Raw genomic sequence first — 23,647 nt, 5'->3', positions numbered from 1 at the left:
CTCTCAAAAGATGCGCTAAGACCCCCGCAAACGATAGAAGCGGAGGTTGCAAAATACGGATCCCGGGGCAGCAACACCCCGATGGTAACGGTGCGTTTTGCCAGAGAAAATATTGTCTGTCCCAAAATGTGACAGCACACGAGCAGAATATATGAGCTCAGGGAAATGGCTGGAGCATGATGTATTGAGTTCAGATGCAGTCATAGCCCACTGCAGCTAACTAAGCTTTGGACTATTTTTAAATGTAGGCTTTCTAATTTTATTTGGTGCTCGTTTCTCGAAGCACTTGGTTTCAAGGGAAGTGGGGAAATGTCCATATGACTCATCCGACGGCCGTCACACCCTCTGGGGCTGGGAAACAGGGAGGAAAAGAATTTCATTCTCATTAAACTCTATCAGATTCCCAAACACGGTGACTCGTACGTTCTACTTTACAACATTTTTCTTTCTGGAACTAGAACATGATTAATTTTCAGTCCAGGTTCTACGGATATAAAAGAATTTGGAAATGTTTGGGGGTTTTTATTTGTCTTAATTTCCAGGACTCCCAACGAAAAGCTGTACCTGACATTTCCCGTTGCACTAACAATGATCTTTGCCTTTTCTTTTGTAGTTTCTCTTTACAAATCCTTGCATATTTGCCTTTCTAAAAGTGAATGAACTTTCCAAACAAGCAGACAAACCCTGGGATTCATTCTGACAAAAGTGAAGTGACCCCACTGAGAGCAAGTAAACAGAAAGCTGATCTATTTATCACAGAAACTGTTGTCTGTAACAAAGAGAAACGGACCATCAAATATTTACAAGGCTTGAAAAGGAATTTTGATGTGTTAAACATGCAAGATTCACTCCAGGCTCTGTAGTCTGGAACAGGAGAGCTCGGCAGCCTGGGGGAAGCTTGTCTGGAGTGACGCCAGTTTGGGGAAGTTTTGGAAATACAGACACCCTGAGCGCGGGGTGAACAGGGACGGAGCCAGTGGAGCAGCACACAACAGCCCCATCGAGTCTTTTACAGTCTGCGGGATGGGGAATTTACACTGAAACACTGGCCAGAGAGGTGGTGGATGAACCATCCCTGAGACATCCCAGGCCAGGCTGGACGGGGCTCTGAGCAACCTGAGCTGGTGAAGATGTCCCTGTCATGGCAAGGGGGGCACTGGGGGAGCTGGGATGGTCCCTTCAACACAAACCATCTGTGATTCTCTGATCCTTCCTCAAACACACCGCTACCCCAGCCAGACACCTTCCAGCCCAGTCCTCCTCCTCGTGTCCCTTGTCAAACATTTCAAGCACTGAGGCACCTGCAGTCCAAGTTACAGAGATGGAGGAAGCTCTGAACTGCAACAGCATCAAAACCTGTGACTGGGACAGACGGCAGCAGCCACAAAAAAGCATTTTCCAGCTATGGCAGGAACAATCACAGAATCCCAGAATGTCAGGGGTTGAAGGGCCCTGGAAAGCTCATTCAGTGCAATCCCCCCATGGAGCAGGAACACCCAGATGAGGTTACACAGGAAGGTGTCCAGGCGGGTTGGAATGTCTGCACAGAAGGAGACTCCACAACCCCCTGGGCAGCCTGGGCCAGGCTCTGACACCCTCACCCCAACAAGTTGCTTCTCATATTTAAGTGGAACCTCCTGTGTTCCAGTTTGCACCCATTGCCCCTTGTCCTGTCACTGGTTGTCACCAGAAGAGCCTGGCTCCATCCTCCTGACACTGCCCCTTTCCATATTGATCCCCAGGAATGAGTCCCCCCTCAGCGTCCTCTTGTCCAGCTCCAGAGCCCCAGCTCCCTCAGCCTTTCCTCACACGGGAGATGCTCCACTCCCTTCAGCATCTTTGTTGTTGTGGTCCTGAGATCTATTTAGTGTCTTACCAATGCAGCGCGATCCATCGGGGCTGGTCATGAAGCCGCGTGGACAGGTGCACACGTAGCTGCCCGCGGTGTTGGTGCATTCGCCGCCGTCACACACACCGGAGATCGCGCCACACTCATCCACATCTAGGAAATAAAAGCACAACAGTGGTTTTGTCTCCATGCAAAGCATCTCCTCTCCTACCTGCAGTGTGGGTCTAGGACCAGATTTGGGATCTCAGGGGACAGCAGATGGTGTTACAGGTTGTCATGGGACACTTGAGACCATAAGTCAGCTCCAAGCTATGAATCAAGTGACCTGTGTGTGGGCACTTGACTCTCAGGACTTGTCTGGGTGCAGGGTTGTAGATATTTTTCTACTGCCAACTGAAATCTGTTTCAGAAGCTGAGACAGAATTAAAATCCAACCTCTAGTTAATCCACCCAAAGCAGTTGCTTGGTGGTCATGGTCCAGGTGCTGGTAAAAGGCAGAAGGAATATTTGCCAGATAGTTTTTACAATGGCAAAAAAAAGTCTTGGCAATTGGTAAAATAAATTATTTCTTTATACCTTTATTTATTGTGTTTTAAATCTATCGTGCTGTTGTGAATGGATAAGGAGATTTTTACATTGCAATTGCCTGGGGCTGGCAGGAAAGTAATGAAAAGGAACTGGTCAAACTCTGCTCCTCTGAGGGGATTTTTCCGATGTGAACAGCACGGTCTGATGGCATTAGCATGTGTGGGGGTTGGAGCTGCTGCAGGGCAAAAACTAATCTGAAAAACAACAAAAAAAGGCAGAACAGCACAGGCCTCTCATCCGGGAGCAGGGATGGAGGACGACCTGGGGAGAGCTCATCCAACAGAATCCCAGAGTGTCAGGGGTTGAAGGGACCTCAAAGCTCATCCAGTGCAATCCTCCCATGGAGCAGGAACACCCAGATGAGGTTACACAGGAAGGTGTCCAGGCGGGTTGGAATGTCTGCACAGAAGGAGACTCCACAACCCCCTGGGCAGCCTGGGCCAGGCTCTGCCACCCTCACCCCAACAAGTTGCTTCTCAAATTTAAGTGGAATCTCCTGTGTTCCAGTTTGCACCCATTGCCCCTTGTCCTGTCACTGGTTGTCACCAGAAGAGCCTGGCTCCATCCTCCTGACACTCCCCCTTTATATATCTGTAAACATTGATGAGAATGCAGCGATGAAGGCAGCACACAGCCATGGGAAAGATGCACCTGAACCCACCCATCAGGACCAGGAGAGATCTGTGCTGGGACCCGCAGACCTGGATGTGATGATGGAAATGAGCTGCAAGGGCAGGTCGGAGGCATTTCTGTAACAAACGGGTGTGGGCTGTGTGTGCCCAGTGTGAAACTGAGAAAAACTGGAGTTAAGAAGGAGATGCGTGAGTGCAATCGCACAGTGCCATGCAGTGGCTGGCGATGCTAGTGCAGCCCTGCAGATGGAAGGGAGAAACACACAGGATGGTGTTGAGAGCGCAGCGCTCTGCAGTCCCCAAAAGAGAAGGTGAAAACCGAAGCTGAGACGTTATAAATGCAGAATGGAATGAAGCGGATAGACTTACACTGATCGTAAATACTCTTTGGCCTACCTACTCAGAGATATGGCTACTTCTCCAAGGCCTGGGATGGACAGACTCAAACTAGACATAAAGAAGGCATTTTTGACACTGAAGATGGTGAGACCCTGGCCCAGGGTGGCCAGAAAGCTCAGCGACAGACCCTGACAATGTACATGTTGAAATGAGCTGAGCTGAGCTGCATTTTTAAGTGAGGCTTATGGTACCGACCGAGACCGAAATAATCTTCAGTCTCTCCTCCTCGCTCACACAACCTGTTACGAACAATTCCTGAAGAACCAAGTGAAATCGCAATTTCAACGTGCACAAAATTAAGCCCAAGTGCACAGGGCAGGTTAGACGCTCATCTATCAAGCTGGGGAGACGCGTTCCTGTCTGGATTCTTAGGAACTCTGAAATCCAGCTTTTCGCTAGCCAAAGATTTCAGCCACCTTTAGCAAGCAGCAGAGCTGTCACCTCTGTCCTTGCAAAGCTCCTTTGATGCTCAGAGCCCCCACAGCAGACAGACAGGACTGGAAACCTCCACAGGCAGCAATGCAAATCTCCAGCAAACACTTCCCCCACCTGGGCCCCTGCAGCCAAAAGAGATTTTATCACTACAGCCTGCCCTGTCCTTTAATTACAGGCCTGTGTTTGGTTACAATTTGCAGAGCACTGGAAGGGAAAGAGCTTTATGAAGCGAAAGCTGGTTGTGCTATTAGATATAAGAGCTTAAAACTTGTGCACAGCTCTCCTGGTTTGTTGTAGCGGAGATCTGGAGGCCAGCTGACGGGCAGGCATCGCCGAGACTCAGGACATAGCCTGAGTCATCCAAGAAAAAGCAGACAATTTGTGGGGGCAGCAATCGCATTCCATTCCTAAGGAAAAACAGAGTTAATTCAAAAGGTTAAATCAAACTTCAGCTTTTCTTTTTTCCCCTTGAAAATCGCAGCTCAGACAAGAGCAGCGTCCGCAACCCGAGAAACGGGGCGAATCAAGCCAGAATTTCTCAAGACTCCTCGCACATCCTGTACTTTGAGAAACCGAGCTCTGCGCTTTGTTGTTTCAGTTCCTCCCCGCCGCATTTGCCGCCTTTATTTTCTCTTTGTAAAGCGTCTCGTAGTCTTGATTCATCCAGCGCTGAAGCCCACGGAGAGCGGGACGCAGCGGGACGGGTTTGTGCACCTCTCATTAACACCAGCCCCGCGCAGGGAACGCTTCCAACTCCAACCTGGCTCCTTCACAACTTTTCCAACTCTCTGTTAAGAATTAAAGCGACATTCTGTGCGCTCTGCTCTTCAGACAATGGCAGAATTCAACGCAAACGTTGATTTTGGATCTGGCCTCCAGCTCGCTGGCTTGGAGTTGGCCTGATGGTTAAGGCTGAAAACGCTGGAAGCCAAAGGCTACAAGAGCTTCGGGAAAAGAGAGTTGCCTGCAAAGCCCATCCCACACGGTGCCCACAGACATGTTGAAACCCCAACCTTTCCATCTATTAAAGAAAACATAGGGATTGAGGGAGAAAATCTCCGTGTGTCACATAGCAGGGGTCAGGCCTCATCGGCCGCCCGGGCCTGGCCTTCCAGTGAGCACAAAGAAACCACAGAGGAGGGGAACGGAACCCTCCAAACCACACCAAATCCATGGAAATGAGCTTTTAATGGAGGCAAACAATGGGCCGTTTTGTAAGCAAGCTGAAAACACGCTAATAAAACGGCTATCGTGTTCCATTTGTGAGGAAAGTGGGCGAGACTACCCGCTTCGCTCATGGAAAATGCAGGAAAGCTCCTCCCAATTCAGGAACATCAAGGAGATTCGACTGAGTCAAAAAAGAACCTTGTCTTCCATAGAAAATTCAGCGTTTTGTGCGGTGGTGACAAAAGACCAGCCTGTAGGGACATAAGTACTATCTAATATGTCACCCTGTAAATGCTAAATAGAAAGAGATGGAAAAAAAGAATCGAGATTCATAATTAAAGGATATTTTCTCTCTTGGCAGAATCTCCTGGAGATGCCAAAGACTCAACAAGGATCTACCCCAGACAGATTTGAGCGGAGCTTGTTGCACAAAGCCTGCGCTGCCTTTCACTCCCTCGCCTGGTGTTTTCCATGTCCTTTTTATTGTGTATTTTGTATGTTATCATCCTGAAACAATTTTGGATGTGAGACACTTATTCCTTTCGGGGCACTGGAAAGCATCCTGGGTGAGATACTCGCATTACGTACTTCACTGATAACTGAGCCGGCTTAGCGCTTTGTTATGCAGTAGAGGAAGGGCTATTAAGAAAAATAAGTTAAACTATTGGCAGAGAACCACTAAAATTATGGAAAGAAAAGCTTTATCCAGCCGGTGATCCCACCCTGTGGAATTGTCCCCTTAAGCGTAATTCTTATGGTTGCTTCTTGGATAATGCCGCTCTGTGTAACAACCGCCGTTTATTGATAAACGTCTTTGTAGCTGGAAAATGCGTCTGATTTCAGCTTTGATGTCTCCTCTCTTCATTTCGCACTATGATGGCTGGGAGTGCTTTCTTGTGTCCTCCTCAACAATTTGTGCCTTCCAGCAGTGCCAAGAAGTCAGCTGGGTATAAAACCGCCCTCCTTGCTGCTCACACACTTCTCATCCCCCTGCAAACCCCAGTGGATCCTGCGGTTTTCCAGCCCCCCCGTAAAACAAACGTATTATCTGTCAATTTAGCCCTAAGCCGGCAACATCTGCCCTCCTTGCTCATCTTTTCATGCAAACACGATATAAACGCAAAAATCCTTTGGCATTTGCAAAGCTGGTTATGTTTGCAGCCTTCCCCTTCGCTACCCTCGATCCATCCCTCCCCACCGCTGCGTCTCGTGGATCTTTCAGACAGCGAGCAGGCAGCTCTTTGTGCCAGGAGTTTCTCATTATATGTTGCGCAGCTCCAAGCTCAGGAACTCTTCATCCCTCAAGCTCCCCTCAGATTACAATGAACAAGGGCATAAAATAAGCCGCTATTTGAAAGTGTCACATTCATCAGAGATGAGCTGCAGAAATAACTCGGGAACGCAGCAACCCTGAACTTGGAGGATATTTAGGTTCAAATCCAAACGCGATGTCGTGCGCACGTTTTTGTGTTTTGCGGATGGAAAAAGGACGTCGTTTCCCTCCTGGCGTTGACCAAAATTCATCCAGTGTATCCAGCTGCAGCCCCCTCCATTATCAGCACAGAAGATCTCGCATAAGAAAAGCATCTTCATTCTTCAGGGATTCAGGGACTGAAAACGGAGCCTTAATACCAGGTGCCATTTGTGTTAAGAGATAACTGTCACTATGGGAAACAAACAACATTATCTCTACTCCTGCCTATTCCCACCAATAAACAGCCCAGAGAAGATTAGTGGTACATGCTGCTGTGTTAATGAGGGAGACGTCATTAATCAGCAGACACAGTGACACGAGCTCTGACCTTTGGCTCAAACGCAATCCCATCTGCTGACTTCACTCCCTCTTCCGAGCAAAAAATACAAGCTCCTGGGAATTAGGGAAGAATTTAACGTCCACATCTAATCTAGTTTTAATATTTCCTGGATGCTAGGCTTGGATAAGGGATCTGAAAACAAGAGGAAACCATCTCCTTTTCCTACAGTAAGATGGTCTCAGTGCAAGCTGAGAAATCCCTCCTTTCACCAGCTATAAAGTTAGTGCAAACACACTCAACAAGAGAACTCCTGCAGCTCTGAGATTTTAGGCTTGGAGCACACCTGCGTAAAGAAAATATCGTCTTCTGCTTGTGGTCATTATTTTGATTAAAACCCTTGGCTGAGTGAGGAGGTTACGTGGACTGATTACAGCAACTTTGGCAGTACAGATAATTTCAGCAGATCAGGAATTTGGTGTTGTATCAGCATCAGGTGTCCCCTTCACCTCCCGACTGCCTGGTGGGGACACGCTGGTGATTCACGTCTGGGAAACAAGACGTCGAAAACAACCAGTTTAGAGCGACCCTCGTGTATACGTCATTCCCACAGAAGGACCCATAGGTCAGTAAATCACAGCAAAGGAAAGCATCCTCTTTTGGTGGTCTCCTTAGCAACTAGAGGCAAGATAAGTGATGGAACAGACACTGAGGATGCTGGAGATGTCTCTTTTTATGGCCATCCAGGAAGGAGAGTGAAAGGAAACTGTTTATGGCCACATCACGCTGCGTTTGCAGGCGTTCTGGGAAGCGGGGACCCACACAGAGGCCCCTCGCATCTGGATGACAGATTCAGACAATGGATTGTTTTTAATCTTGGTATATAGGAGATTCCAGCTAAACTGATTTCATATGTGCTTTGCCTGGTCCCCAGCCAGCACGGGTGAGGCAGAGCAAGGCGAGAGTCATTTTTTGTGTCCTGAGCTTAGGCCCACGGCTTTAGTGCAGTCCAGCCTTGGCCCGCTGGCCGGCCAAATTGCACGGGGCACCCCTGGGTACGGAGAACCGGTTCTTCGCCCAAAATGCACATAAAAAGGCTGGTTTGGATTCTACTGGTTCCAAGTCCTTGGATGGCAGAGCACTGCAAGAAACCCTTCTGTTAACATATTAGAAAGCGTCCTGGCATCTCGCCGAGGAAGATCCACAGGCACAGAGATCTTCTCAACATAATGTACATCCGCCACTAGAAGGATTAACCTCTATAGTTGGTGTCTCACTTTGGAAAAGTGGGCTGAATGCAGGTCACACACTGACACAGAGACTACTGCAATTATCCCAGCAAGGGATAAGTCCAGATTGCAGGGGGTGGAGGAGCAGTGATGCTACTTTCTCCAAGAACTGTTGGGAGAAACCCCATGGGACAACATGTGCTGTCAAAACCCCGGTGCCATGGGGTGGGTTGCTGTGATGCTGACTCCTTTAGGAGCTTTATCTGTGTAACTTTGCCACCTGGAAACAAATTCCAGGTTAAACGTCTGGAATCTAGCGCATTCATCGTCTCTTGTCTCGGTTACAACAGAGCCTTGGAGCGGAATGAAAGGGGAGTGGAGTTTCTGAAGCTCAGTAAGGTGGGATGCAGCCACACCAGCGCAACAAACACATTTTATCCCTAAAATGGCAAACACATGCCAGCTGGGTTTCATTAGGGTATGTGGGAAAGAGCTTTAACAACCAAGGCAGGAAAAGTTTAATGCTGTTTTCCTTTTCATTTGCCAGATGTTTGGAATATACAGCAAATGTTTATTCCCCTGCTCCTGAGAGGTGCAGCCTGCCTGGCAAGGTGTGTGTCTGGCCCATGAGAACCACTACAAAACGCTTGGGGAGAGCGTGTCGTCCCTAGAGAGCTCTGCACACCCCTTGGAGACACGCTGAGCAGTGATAAAGGAGATGCTGAGATTGGATATTAAGGAACTGGAGGCAGACTCATGAAGAGGGCTCAGACTGGTGGCACTGGGAAGCTTTAACAGAATGCACCTCATCCTGCCTGTGCTACAGAAATGTGTGCCCTACAGCACAGAACAGACATTGCTTCTCGCTGTCTAGGTGAGTCCTGAATTTAAGGAAAACAGCAGATCAACTTATCCCGAGTCCATTTTCCAACATGCCTCGATGCTTGCAGTACTCCCTTCTACCTGGAAGCTGGGATCAAGGCTGGCATAGGCGCAACTTCCCACCTCAACTTTGCCAGCCTTGAAATGCCCTGTGAGCAGAATAATTCTCAAGTTTTTAAATACTCTCAGAGTATATCTGGGAACGGGAGATTCTCCAGTTTTAAGACGCCGTCATGCTCTCGGAGCGTATCTGGGCACGCGGTGCTGAGCAGTCTGCCGAAGCCGCGCACAAGTCTGCGCTCTTACCTTCACATCTGTGGCTGGTCTCGCTCTGCTTGTGTCCCGCGGGGCATTTGCACTCGTAAGAACCCACCGTGTTGATGCAGTTGCCACCTTGGCAGAGGCCAGGAATGGCTTGACATTCATCCACATCTATAGGAAGAAGAACAAAGATGTTAGAAAGTGCAAGCACTGCGACAAGACCATAAAATGCAGGTTACAATAAACAACAAGAGAGTTCTCCTCTTCAGCCTTCCCAGTTTTACCCTATAGACACTGGCCAATGTGGGATCTGGGCTGCAATTTTGGCTTTTGATTGTGGCATTTAAAAGCTGAAATTAGACGCAGAAAGGAATTCAGGCAACTCTACATGGAGACCCCTGAAACCCATCAGTGGGGAGAAGCAACAGCGACTCCAGAAAGGCTGAGAACAGAATGAACGACACACATTTTAATTGCTTGTGTGGTATCAATGGAGCTACAACTTCTGTTTTGAACTAACAATAGCAATTACGGAGCACTGCTACAAGTGATCATGTTCCAGTGCTGGGACGGAAGCTCCAACAACAGCGGCGCAGAATGAGGGTATATGGAAGGCTGTAGCTTAGTTTTAAACCTGGAGAAACACCAGCCTGATTCGCTACATCTTGTGGGATGGAGGAATGTCACCTGAGAACCACAGCATGGCCAGAATCTTTAAGAGATCATAGGTGATCCCGTAAGAGACCCATGGTGATGCTCTGGAACATATAATGATGGATTCAGTGAACAGAGAACTGATGTCTGTACTGGGGCTCCTGGCAGTCATTCATCGCCCACCCTTCAGGATGGACAAGGGGACACCCTCGCGATGCTCACAGCATTTACCTTGGCAGGCTCCAGTACGGATGTTGGGGATGAAACCTCGGCGGCAGGGGTGAGGCTGGGCAGGGCACATCTCGCACGGGTGACCCCAGGCCCGTCCGATGGTGGCACAACACATGGTCTTGGTGCAGACGATCCCGCTGAGTTGGCCCTGGCACATCTGGTTATTGACTTGGCTAAAGCAGGGACCGGTACGGTAGTCTGAGGGAGAACAAGAACATCCACCGGTTAGATCAAGACACGAACACGAGGTTTTCCATCTGACACACAGAGTGTCTATTTCCTTCCTTCAAAGTCAACAAATTCTGGGAAAAAAATCATGAAAAGAAGGAAAAACATCAAGGTGGAGGTGGTGACCTCCTTTCTGCTGTGTGCTTCATGTGCTCATCTAGAGGTTCTCCAAGCCAGCTCTTCATGGTGTCCCTCAGGCTCATCCCATGAACTATACCTATTGTAGTAATATGCCTTGAGTCGCTCCCTTTAAAGACCGGCCCTACAACAAACTCAAAATACGAAACATCAAGGCAAGGGGCAATGGCAAGGCTGCAAGTTCACCTGTTCTGTGGGAGCGCTGGGGTCAGCAAAGCCTTCAAACTTCATTTTAGTTCGGGGCAAAGGTACATATGGAGCTGACGTGATACACGCATCTCACGGACAGCCTTAGGGCCTAAGAGTCCATGGCATGTATACGTATATGATGATGGACATACCTTCTTGCCCATCGCTTCTGCTTGGCTGGCAGAGGAAGAGCCATAGATCTTGCCCACAAAACATTCTGGGAGAGAAATTCCAAACCTTCCTCCATGATGTCTACTGTAAATCCCGCAACGGGATTTCCTGCAGAAATACCCCTCATTGGGATTAATGACTTTGGTTTAACTCCTAAGGGTCTCCTGGCAATTATTCCTGGATCTTTAAAACCCAGATATGGCAGAAACAGCCAGCCTGTTTCACATTCCCAACAGGATCCTCCTACCCCTTAAAAGCAAAGAGATTTTGAAGGGCTTGTTTGCACAAAGGAATGTGGCTTTGCCACTGTCTGGGCTCTTGTGACCCTTGATTTGGGATATTAGCACAGCAGGCATCCATCAGGAAACAAAATTCTTGAACAAGAGGTTTTTTCCTTCTCCTGGGAATAGATGAGTGCGTACGAGTGTTTGATCTGTGGCTGGAAAAAGGACCTTTAACCATGTTATTGTCAGACCAGAAAATTCCACGTTAACTGTCTAAGGCAGTTAGGTGTTGGTCAAATAGCTGTTATTTCAAATAGTCTGGCTGAGATTTGTGAAATTGCTTAGAGAATTTTGATGTTGGAGCGCCCAGTAATTAGTAACTGCCTGTGAACCCAAATACCTACATTAGCCCCCAGCTGTCTCTGCAGTGAAACGTTTGAATTTGACATGCAAAGCAACAAAAATCTTGTGTGGAGGGTGCTTATACCTAAAACATGAGCCACGGGCAGCACCGGCACCCACATCTAATCATAGCTCTGTTTCCAGAAATGTCTTAATATTATTAATAATATTAATATTATCAATGGTATTGATAATAATAACATAATAATATCATTTTATATTATTATTGTTATTACTGATATATAGACGCTCAACAAAGAAAAGCTCCACTTCTTGGCCTGCAAGTTCTCAGATACAAATCTTCCCACTCATGATCTTTGCAATCAGCTCCCATCTATTTAAACCCCAACACACAAGTGCGAAGAATAAAAAGCAAAGAAAACAATAAAATAAGTAGATGGAGACAGAAAACTTTCCTCACCGAGTGCTGAATAAAAGCTGTGTGAGGTTCATCTATGTTATAATCACAGAATCCCAGAATGGACCGGGTTGGAAAAGCCCTCAGAGCTCATCCAGTCCAACCCTTGATCCAACTCCAGCCCATTGACTAGATCATGGCACTAAGTGCCATGGCCAATCTCAGTTTCAAAACCTCCAGGGCCGGTGAGTCCAGCACCTCCCTGGGCAGCCATTCCAATGCCTGACCACTCTCTGCACAGAATTGCTTTCTCATCTCCAGCCTCAGTTTCCCCTGGCAGAGTTGAAGCCCATGGCCCCTTGTCCTATTGCTGATGCCTGGGAGAAGAGCCCAATCCCCACCTGGCTAGAACTGCCCTTCAGGTAGTTCTGGAGAGTGCTGAGCTCAGCTCTGAGCCTCCTCTTCTCCAGACTAAACAAGCCCAGCTCCCTCAGCCTCTCCCCATAGGGCTTGTGCTCAAGTCCCTTCCCCAGTCTTGTTGCTCTTCTCTGGACCCTCCAGCACTTCAATCTCTTTCCTGACCTGAGGGACCCAGAACTGACCACAATACTCCAGGTGTGGCCTCCCCAATGCAGAGCACAGGGGAAGGGTCACTGCCCTTGTCCTGCTGACCACGCTCTCTTGGATACAGGACAGGACACCATTGGCCTTCTTGGCCACCTGGGCACACTGTTGGCTCATGTTGAGCTTCCTGTCCATTACTCCCCCAGGTCCCTTTCTGCCTGGCTGCTCTGCAGCCACTCTGTGCCCAGCCTGGAGCGCTGCAGGGGGTTGTTGTGGCCAAAGTGCAGGACCCGGCACTTGGCCTTGTTGAACTTCAGCCCATTGGAATCGGCCCATTTTCCCAGTCTATCCAGATCCCTCTGCAGAGCCTCCTGCCTTCCAGCAGCTCCACACTCCCTCCCAACTTGGTGTCATCAGCAAATTTGCTGATGATGGTCTCAATCCCAGTCCCACCTGGCAGCAGGTAAGGTAATTGTCCCACCTGGCAGCAGGTAAGGTAATCGTCCCACCTGGCAGCAGGGTGAGCATAAGCTACATGGAAACCACACAAGAAATCCTCCTCTATGTCTGGGAAAGAATCAATTAGTACAATAATTGTTTATTTCCAGCTTAATGCTCCTTCTGATTTATATTTCTTGAGCAGTTGGGAGCCCAGTCATATTATAAATTAATGCCGATAAAAGTGTCAGAAGAAGTTTGGTCTGTGGATGTCAACGAGAGGCAAAGAGCAAGAGGGATTGGGGAGAAAAAAATGTAAAAGGGCAATTATATTGAATTTACATTGCTGTAAAGGTGACACGATCTCATAAAAATGCCTTTGTTTGGAAAGCAGGACAGAAATATGTGCTATGTTTGCAATGGTGAGTTACCAAATAATCACCTTTTGGGTTTTGACCCAAATTTTAACAAGATACCAAAGCACATGGTCCTCATTAATGTCTCCTGCCACGCCAAGTGCAAAGCTTTAGTTTGTTCTAGTTCACGTCTAGAAAAGAAACCAACAAAATTGGAGTCGTTTGCTCACTTGTTTTTTGGGTTTTGGGTTCTTTTGGGTTCTTGCTCAAATTTTCCACGTTGAGGAAGCAGCTGAGCAGAGCTCTTCATCACCACACAAACGATTCAAATCTTCTCAAGAATCAAGCCCAAAGAGCTACGAAATAAATTGCTTTATGATCATATGTCAGTGGAGAAATCAACTCCACAACGACAAAAAGACTAACGGACTGTACTAGAGCCTTAGGAGAGGAATAAAGAGCAAACGAGAGCATCACCACTAAACTCACGGTTTGCTCCCACCTTCCAAAACTCCAAAAGAATTGGGAAAGGAGCAGAAAAGGGTGATGTTAATGAAAAGTGATAATAAAAGGTGTGGGAAAACAGCTGGAGGGAAACCTGATAGCAGGGTGCAAAATTCAGAGTGGCTTAAGGAGGAACAGACTTGCAGAGCCAGGACCAGGAGGTGTCACAGGCCAATAAGAAGTGATGCTGGCTTAAGATAAATGGAGGAAAGTGGTTTGGTTTGGGGTTTTTTTCAGGCAATTAAAGGGGAATTCTAACAGAGAATGTTGCGAATTGTCAAAAATCAAGGTATAGTTTCTTGGAGCCCAGGATAAAGGAGGATCATATAGGATTGCCCTATTCTTATACTGTTCCATAGACACTTACGGACGCTGCCAAAGCTTTGGGGCACAAAGTCACCCTGGGCAAGAGCTGTCAATCCACTCTTACCACTTTGCAAGCCAATCGGACAATTACTCTAAATGTCCGCGTTGGTTTTGGTTCAGGATTGTGCTGCAGCACCATTTCAGCTGGAGCCTCTGCGTTCCATACCTGCAGTTTGGTGGCCTGTGGGTTGGTCAGGACAGCGAAATATCATCCATTTTATGAGCTGTTCTGAAGCGTTGTTACCTCCAGGACAATGCAGAAACACTTAATAAAGAGGGTTTGGTCCCCCCTTTCTTAGTCAAAAGGAGCGTGGAGGGTAACGTGTGTCTGATGTCACTGCGGGGTGTAGGTATGAAGGGCTCTGGTTGACTTAGAAGGTCATAAATATAATACAAATATATAACCCAAAATTGAGGCATGGCAGCGCTAGACAGATAGAAAAGGGGTACATTTGTACCTCCCACATGATCGCGTCTCCACAGCAACAATTCCTTGAGATTGATAATGAAAGCGCGATTGTAAGGAGAACACCCCCTTTAAAACAAATAATTGTCAAAAATAGATTTTCATATGTAGATTACTTCTCTGGAGGGAATGAAGCCAAGGAAATTGCAGTCTGGAGGCCAGAAAGCCTGGCTGCGCTCCAGCTCCCATCTGTTGCTAATTTTAATGGTCAAATTATTAAATTTTTAATGAGGCACCAAGCAAAATTTATTAAGGAAATATGCACACTTAGGAGATGTCTAAAGCCCTTTCACAGCCTATGTATGGGATCCCATCTTCCAGGAACCCTGTCACAGGTAGTTGTCCTTCAGAAATTTGGTCTTTGCTGGTACTTTTCTTGGAAAAACAGAGAGAAAGTGTCTTCCTCACCAAAAGCTGAGATTTTATCCTGTTCCCTCTGTTGAGCTTACTCAGCCCTACAATAACAGTGTCCGGTGGTAGGATCTGGATCGGTTCCACCTTTCCATCTGCAGGTAAAGTTCTCATTAAAGAGACTGCAAGAAATACGGGATCAGGCTTTATTTTGGGAATCCATCAGAATCTTTCCACCTCTACAGAAGAGATTTTTTAACACAGCAGGGCCACACGTATCTGGTACTGTACCAATCACTTGGAGCTGCAAAAAACGGCAGCTCAGTGCCTGACTTAACCTCTCCAAAAACAGTTTTGCAAACAGAAAATACTCAGCATAGCACAGACATGAGCTGCTCTCACAGCATCTGTCATCAGCCTCATCCATGCACTGATCTTCCTCCTCCTTTCCTTTCCTTTCCTTTCCTTTCCTTTCCTTTCCTTTCCTTTCCTTTCCTTTCCTTTCCTTCCCTTCCCTTCCCTTCCCTTCCCTTCCCTTCCCTTCCCTTCCCTTCCCTTCCCTTCCCTTCCCCTTGCCTTCCCTTCCCTTCCCCTTGCCTTCCCCTTGCCTTCCCTTCCCTTGCCCCTTTGCCTTCCCTTTCCTTCCCCTTTCCCCTGTCCTTCCCTTTCCTTTCCCCTGCCCTTCCTTTTCCTTTCCCCTTTACTTTGCTTCCCCCTCCCTTCCTTCCTTCCCTTCCTTCCCCTCCTTCTTTCTTGTCTTTCTCTTCTTCCTTCCTTTCCCTTTCCCTTTCCTTTCCTTTCCTTTCCTTTCCTTTCCTTTCCTTTCCTTTCCTTTCCTTTCCTTTCCTTTCCTTTCCTTTCCTTTCCTTTCCTTTCCTTCCCTTCCCTTCCCTTCCCTTCCCTTCCCTTCCCTTCCCTTCCCTTCCCTTCCCCTTTCCTTCCCCTTTCCCCTGTCCTCCCCTTTCTTTTCCCCTGCCCTTCTGCCCTTCCTTTTCCTTTCCCCTTTACTTTCCTTCCCCCTCCCTTCCTTCCCATCCTTCTTTCTTGTCTTTCTCTTCTTCCTTCCTTTCCCTTTCCCTTTCCCTTTCCCTTTCCCTTTCCCTTTCCCTTTCCCTTTCCCTTTCCCTTTCCCTTTCCCTTTCCCTTTCTCTCCCTATTAATTTGCAGGCAGACCGTGCCTGGCACACTCAACCTGCAGATTTCTTATCTCCGCAGGGTTAGATTCGGTTACCACCCGTGCCCGCTTGCCCGGAGCAGCCAGCGTGGAGGGCGAGCGCTCCAACTGCAAAAGGCACTGAGGAACCAGCCCGGAGGCGTCGAGGTGTTCGCATTCATCACCAGAAATCCAACTCCTTGCCGTGTTCTTTGTTTTCCCCCACCCCACCGAGGCTTTGGAGCACCACCCTGGACTAGGGACTAGGCTGGGGCTCCAGTGAGTCTTATCGACCCAACACAGGCCCCAGGTGTGCTCAGAAGAGGAAGCGTCACAGGAATAGACCCCAATCCCGGTTTCCATGTTTGGCCGGTTGTCACAGGGATCGTCAGGAATCCCCATGGCTAACGAGCGGTCATTCCTGACACTTCCAAGCCGCAAAGCCTTGGGGAGTTAGTGTGTGGGATCTCTGCCATTGCACATGCTCTCACGCTGAGCCGCGCTGTTGCACTTGCAAACGGCTTCCTGAAAACACCCCTGTAGGCATTTTTAACTCTCCTAATTAGTGTGTCTGGGATGGAAATTGGGGTACGATTCACGGTTGCTGTGGACATCTGCCTTCACCAACGGGCTGCGTGGCGTCCTGCTTGAAGGGGAGGGACAATAAAGTGGGTTCAAGTACTTCTGGTTCAGCCGAGCCAGCACAAACCCCATATTTTTGTGTGTGTTTTTCCCCAATTCCAGCACTTGGGGTGCTGAGCTGACCAGGGATGCTTCACCTACCCTACTTAACCCAAGCTCGCCTTGCCAGAACCTGTCTCAGCTCCTACAAGAGGTAATAAAGAATGATGCATGACTCTTTGCCAACCATGGCTCTAATTTATGCCAGAAATGCAGCTTGGTCTTGTTAAAAAGAATAATCAGTTGCAGACTATTGAAAATTACCACTCTGAGGCTATCAAACATTTATGCACAGCAGTTGGAAGGCACCGGCTCTGCTGCTCAGTTTCTGCAATGCTAAATGAAAACAGCAGAAATCTTTAGTAGGGAAAGCGTCCCTGGGACATACAGCATCACTCAATGCTATTATTTTGCCTGGAAATGGCAATTTCAGCAACTCAGACTGATTTCTTCGCAACAGATCTCCAACCAACCATTCCACAAGCAAGGACGTTTTTCAAATGTCGTGTACCACCTGAATTGCAACAGCATCTGAACCTGAGATATTCACAGCTTCATTTCCAATTTAAATTACTGCTTTGCTGCAGGAAAAAAACCCAAACATCTAAGATTTTTCCTCCCTTTTAACTGGTTCTCACTGTTCCTTTGGGAAAACCACTAGTTTTTGGCAAAGAAGCACTTTGTTTGGAAGTTTTCACAAGAAAAAGGGTAGCCTTCCCCTCTTGTCTAACACCCATCTACATGGTGGAGTGTCACCAAGTCAATTACCGCTTGCATTGGGAATTCAGATCCTTGGGTAAAGATGCAAAAAAGCAGGAACAATTCCACTACTTTCCTTGCTATTTAAAACCACAATCCTAGAAACACGAATACGCCTTTCAGTCCGTCCCTCCTCTGGTACCGTTTGGCTGGAATCCCCTCGCGAGCCAAGCCATGGGCTGGGTGAATTCCTTCTTTATCAAATAAATAAGAGCGGCGATGAAGAAGAGATTTCTTTTGCTTTGCTAAAAATCAGAATTCCTTCTCATAATAAACAATGCTTTCACTGAAGCCTTTTCTTCAAACAGTGAGGACAAACGTTGCTTGTGTGTTCCCCCCGGGGGGACCTCGCTGGGATGAGGTCGCCATGACACAGGCCCCAGGCCTTGGCCTCCTTCCACGTCGCCTTCCAAAGCTCCAGCGAGCCCGTCTAGGAAAGCAAGGAGAGTGGATATCAAGCCTGATATCTCTTCTTCTCACTCCAATGAACGATTTCCATCAGCAGGAGGTCTGCCCCCTGCCCAGGCCTTGCGATTCTGTCTATCTGGGACCTTCTGGGGTTTTTGGAGGGGAACAGGCAATGAGAGCCGATGCAACAGGGCAAGGCACTAAGCTGGCACTAAACATTTACCCAAAAATGTTCCCAAATTCTGTCTGCCTGCGATGGGAGTGTTCCCTAGAGAGCCCACGGCTGGTTGTGCCCTCTAGGACCTGCCGGGAGAGCAAATTAAACACTTAATAGAGAAATTCACACCCTGCTCAAAGGCCACGAACATAAGGGAAAGTAGAGGGTGTTTCAAAGAGATGGGCCAAATTTCAGAGATGATTTCAAACAGGGACCGTCTTTTTGAAACAGCCCAGGAGCAGCACCCAAAAGCCACCGGCCCAACAACCAACGGAGACGATGCAACCACGATTATTTCTGAGCGCGGAGGTTTCCCAGCCCCGGCACACAGCGGGTCCGGCACACGGCGACGCTCGGGCTCGGCGCAGCCGCTCGGTGTGTCGGTACGTGACAGCTTTGGTGGGAGGGGGGACGGTGGACGCGGGGAGAACAGCGCGAGGGTCTCCATCAAGGGCTCCTTTCTCATGGAATACTTTCTCCACCTAGTCATTTCCTTACCTCATACAAACACAGCCACATTCCTGATGTTTAACTGTTTGGACTTTTGCAGAAAAGAAAAAGCTGGCTGGAGCAGTTTATAAGGCCAGACATTCCAAGTGCTGAAAAAACATATTCAAAGGAAACAGTAAAGGGAGAACTTTTTTAAGTTTTCCTGCCCTATTTTTACAGTTTCCTGTCAAAGTCTTAGCCTGATGAAACCTGAGATAGAGGTCCATGCACGTTTCTCCTCCAAGGGCTCTCTGCTCCAGCAGCACCTGAAGCACAAAGCGCACACACGGCCGACATTCATGCATTGACCCCCGAATGTGCAGCACCGAGCCTGTGACTGCGATGTGACATTCGGCCACGCTGCTCACAGCCCTCGCAGAGAGAATCTCCAGATTTGGGTGAAATGTGAGGCCGTGCATTTATCTTCATGCCACTTTTCTCCCGCAAGGATCAGCAGGATCGACAACATCAGGATCTCTTTGCTCACGGACACCCCTCTCCACAGGATGAGCCACATGTCACTGCATCCAAGAGAGATGAAGGTCAGAAGATAAGACGGTCACCTCCTGCCCAGCGCAGGGCAGGCAATGAGGTGACAGCTGCAGTGACAAGAAGGTCCCAACCTGTGATGGTCTGGCCTCCTCAGCTCGCTCGGCTACAGCTGACTCAAATCCTCCTGTCTTTCTTGGTGGCAACACAACACATACGGTTTGTCTATGGCCAAGGTCAACTGGTGCATCTCTCTGCAAAGACCCACTTTGCAATGACTTTGCCAAATTCTACCTACCCAGGCTAAGCAGTTTTGGACAATTTCAGTCAAAACAGCTCCTGTCAGGTTAAGATAAATCTTGGGAATGCTACTTCCCTGAAGGTTTCTGGGGGAAGTTAATTCCAATTCCAGAGGCTGGTTCCCGTTGTGCACAGGGAACCTCTGAGCCACACGCTGAATGCCAAGCAGAAAACAAACATATTAGGTAGCTGTGTTTTGGGAGTCCTGACCACCCGCTGGCAGGGGGAGAAGTAGCCTGTGATTATCTCATTACAGATTGTACCATAAAGCCCACGGGCATGCAGGAAAATTATACATGCAGGATGCATCTACATCCCATCGGCGCTCCCAGCAGACTGTGACTGGCTTTCTGCAGAGGGAAATGTGGTTTCGCAGAACTATAATTACTTTATCAAGGAAGCCTGTCTGCAGGAGGAAAATGGCAACCTACAGCTGAGTATGGAGTTGAACTCCGCTCACTGTGACGTTTATGCCAGGCCTTTCTGCATAAACATAGACAAGTTGTAGCAGTAGATGTCGGAGCTCTTCGGACTACAGTTCATTATCAAAATGCTTTTCCTAACAAACGTAGAGAAATGGGAGCTTACGCCTCACCTTCAGGGACTGGGCTCTTCTCCCAGGTATCAGCAATAGGACAAGGGGCCATGGGCTTCAACTCTGCCAGGGGAAATTGAGGCTGGAGATGAGAAAGCAATTCTGTGCAGAGAGAGTGGTCAGGCATTGGAATGGCTGCCCAGGGAGGTGCTGGACTCGCCGGCCCTGGAGGTTTTGAAACTGAGATTGGCCATGGCACTTAGTGCCATGATCTAGTCAATGGGCTGGAGTTGGACCAAGGCTTGGACTGGATGAGCTCTGAGGTCTTTTCCAACCCAGTCCGTGCTGTGATTCAGCGGTGGGTCGAGGAGAAGGAACTCCATCACGTACCTCAGCTATGAGCTCTGCTTTATGTCTTAACATCTGGATCAGCAGAGCACTAGGAAAAATCAGCTGAACGGCTGCTTTCTAACGAGGATGAGAAATCTCTTTGTAAACACAGTCTTTTGTTAAAAAATCTCATCTGGGGGGAAGAATCTTAACCCTGCCAATAGCATTCCTCAGTCCCACAGCGTGCACGGACCTCAGGCACAGCCAGAGGTTATACGGAGGAGATATTTCTGCCAACCTGAACAAAAATCCTACTGGGCAGCTCAAATTAATGAATTTGATGTCTCTTTCTCCAAAATGCAAAAGCTCAGATTGAAAACCTGAGTTATCTCAGATATCATTGAATTTCCATTAACTATTTGCGGCCCCTTTCTCACTGGCATGATGTATGTTCTTGCGTGCCTTGGCTCTGGAGGGGTTTCCAGCTGTAGGTATGAAATCATTAGTTATGGAATCAAATACATATATCTCCACTGATGACTGGACTAGGAGCAGCATGTTGAAGGTTCAGGGCTGTGACCTGGGGTGGACAGGAGTGAACAAAGAGACCACGTTGCCGTTGGCTCCGTCCTACTACGTCCTTTTCACGCACGCACAGGGATCAGACACATCCCATGCGGCTGCTTCGTTTCTCCTAAGCCTCCAAATAAGACTGAAAATTTGGGAAAAAATGAAAATCATTATGAAGAGGAAACAGAAAAGCCACTCATAATAACCCTTCTCAGGACTGGGGGTGGAGGGCCCTTAAAAGTAAGAGTAATATTCCCACCATCTGGGAATCAGAGCGGATTAAAGCGCAGTTCATGGTGAGACATGCGCTAGCATCCATCTGTATGGTACGAGATGGTGGTTTTGATCATGTATTGTGTTTATATATGGCTGGGGTGTCTGTCACGAGAAAAGCTACGGCTGGAGGGAATGCCAGAGAGCATTTTGGATTCCTCTTTCCCTTTGGCAAGACTGAGAACCAGAGTTAGACTGAACCAATGTTTGTATAATTTGCTCCTAAACACCTACAGATATGAAAATCCACATCCTCCTTACACAATTCTTCTAGTGCTTAAATACATCAGGACAATGGCTGAGTGACAGTTAGATTGATAGAAAGTCAATGAAATGAGGAGGATGAGAAGAACTGTTGTCCTATACAATAAGGATCTTTGGGAAATCGATATAGCCTATAAAAATATGCCAATCTGGGGACTTGTATTAGTCTGACTCACTGTTAACAGAGATTTCTTCCAGGACTGGAACTGTACGTGTTATAAGGACCCCTGGATTCAAATGATACCAAAAACCTTTGGAAACATTGGCACAGACACATTGTGGAGACTCATAAATCCTCCTGAACGCACATCAGAGGAGATCCCCACGTTATGTATATGCTAAAATATAAAAAGCTGGACCTTAGTACAAGCAGAATAATGGAGATACAAGAAGAAAACAGATGTAGATTAGCAACAGCTTTAAAGTAAAAGGTACTGAACAGTGATTACGATGCTATCTGTCCTTTTTCCCATGTACTATGTCTTGTTCACACATGGCACCTGCTCTTGCCCACTCTGGTTTCACAGAACCACAGAATCCCAGGATGTCAGGGGTTGAAGGGACCTCAAAGCTCATCCAGTGCAATCCCCCCATGGAGCAGGAACACCCAGATGAGGTTACACAGGAAGGTGTCCAGGCGGGTTGGAATGTCTGCACAGAAGGAGACTCCACAACCCCCCTGGGCAGCCTGGGCCAGGCTCTGCCACCCTCACCATCAACAAGTTTCTCCTCAAATATAAGTGGAACCTCCTGTGTTCCAGTTTGAACCCATTGCCCCTTGTCCTGTCCCTGGTTGTCACCAGCAGAGCCTGGCTCCATCCTCCTGACACTGCCCCTTTCCATCTTGATCCCCAGGAATGAGTCCCCCCTCAGTGTCCTCTTGTCCAGCTCCAGAGCCCCAGCTCCCTCAGCCTTTCCTCACACGGGAGATGCTCCACTCCCTGCAGCATCTTGGTGGCTGCGCTGGACTCTCTGCAGCAGTTCCCTGTCCTGCTGGAACTGAGGGGCCACAGCTGGACACAAGATTCCAGGTGTGGTCTCCCCAGGGCAGAGCAGAGGGGCAGGAGAACCTCTCTGACCTACTGACCACCCCCTTCTAACCCACCCCAGGTCCCATTGGCTTCCTGGCCACAAGGGCTCAGTGCTGGCTCACGCTCATCCTGATGTGGTGGCCTATAATAGGTGCCCACAATAGTATCACCCTTGCCAGCTGCCCCTTCACTTTCACCCACAGACTCTCAACTCGCTCCTCATCCGTGCCTGGACAATACTCAATGCATTGTAGTTGCTCTCTCACGTAAAGAGCAACTCCACCAGCACGCCTGGCTGGCCTGTCCTTCCTGAAAAGGACACAGCCACCCATGACCACATTCCAGCCATGTGTGCTGTCCCACCGTGTCTCCGTCATTGCCACCAGCTCATCATCTCCTGCCCTAACAGAGGTTTCTAACTCCTCCTGCTTATTCCCCGTGCTGCACGCATTGGTGTGCAGGCGTTTCAGAGAGCGAGCTGAGCACACCCATTTCACCCAGGGGTATGGGAGGCCTCCCAGCCTTCATCAGCTCTAGAGTGATGCCCTACTGATACAAGCCCAGCTACAACCCCATCCCCCTTCGAGTCCAGTTTAAAGCTCTCCAAACGAGCCCTGCTAATTCCTGTCCCAGCAGGTTTGTCGGTTAAACTTTTGGAAACCTGGCACCATCAAGAGGAGAGGCCAAGCAGACAGAGCAAAGGCCTCCGGACCCAGCCACGCCATGGGAACCAGAGAAAATGTGCACAGAGACCAAGCATGTTACTCTACAAGCACGTTACTCTACAAGCACGTTACTCCATGTTTCTTTCATGAGAGACAGCAACTGGCATCCATGAAGACTTTGACATTTTGGATGGAAAATAAGCCGTTTAAACCTCATCCTCAGAACACAGGAGGAGCTTCCACACCTTCACCTCACTCAAATGTTGTAACTTTTTACAACAAATTTTTTCCTACTCGAAGGAGGGCGAACTGAGAGACATGACATCAAAATGTTTCATTTTGCTGCAAAACTATTAAAACAAAATTGGCCTCTCTCCCCACAGATTCATTTTTTCTGTACTGCGGCTTTTCCTCCAACACTGATGTAATGCAAGTTCATGTTACCAAAGGCTGCTGGGGTTATACAATACATTCACTAGTTCTTCATCCCTGAAGATGTCAAGTAGGAGGAGGAAATGATGCTAAGATTCACTGAGTACTGAGCTATTAAGGTATTTACCTCTGAAGTGGCGTATTTCCTGAATGAAGTGTGAAGGCGGTTAGATTGCTCCATCACAAAGCAGCCTCTTACTGCAGCCCCGCGCTGCCGA

The 23,647-nt window shown here is 48.1% G+C and overlaps 1 protein-coding gene across 1 annotated transcript in view; it reads right to left on the bottom strand.

Annotated features, from left to right (window-relative positions):
- The window catches only part of FBN3 (fibrillin 3), a gene marked incomplete at both ends in the record, with an annotated part of 91,054 nt that overhangs the window by 41,049 nt on the left and 26,358 nt on the right, over positions 1-23,647 (bottom strand). Inside the window, 3 exons of the mRNA XM_080359247.1 lie at positions 1,877-2,002; positions 9,239-9,364; positions 10,079-10,276. Of these exons, the coding sequence (XP_080215373.1) occupies positions 1,877-2,002; positions 9,239-9,364; positions 10,079-10,276 (450 nt within the window). The remainder of the gene's footprint in view (positions 1-1,876; positions 2,003-9,238; positions 9,365-10,078; positions 10,277-23,647) is intronic.

Source organism: Nesoenas mayeri, assembly GCF_963082525.1.
Source record: "Nesoenas mayeri genome assembly, chromosome: 25".
Classification (NCBI taxonomy): domain Eukaryota; kingdom Metazoa; phylum Chordata; class Aves; order Columbiformes; family Columbidae; genus Nesoenas; species Nesoenas mayeri.
Note: the sequence above shows the minus strand (reverse complement) of the source record. Positions and strands in the feature narration are given on the sequence as shown.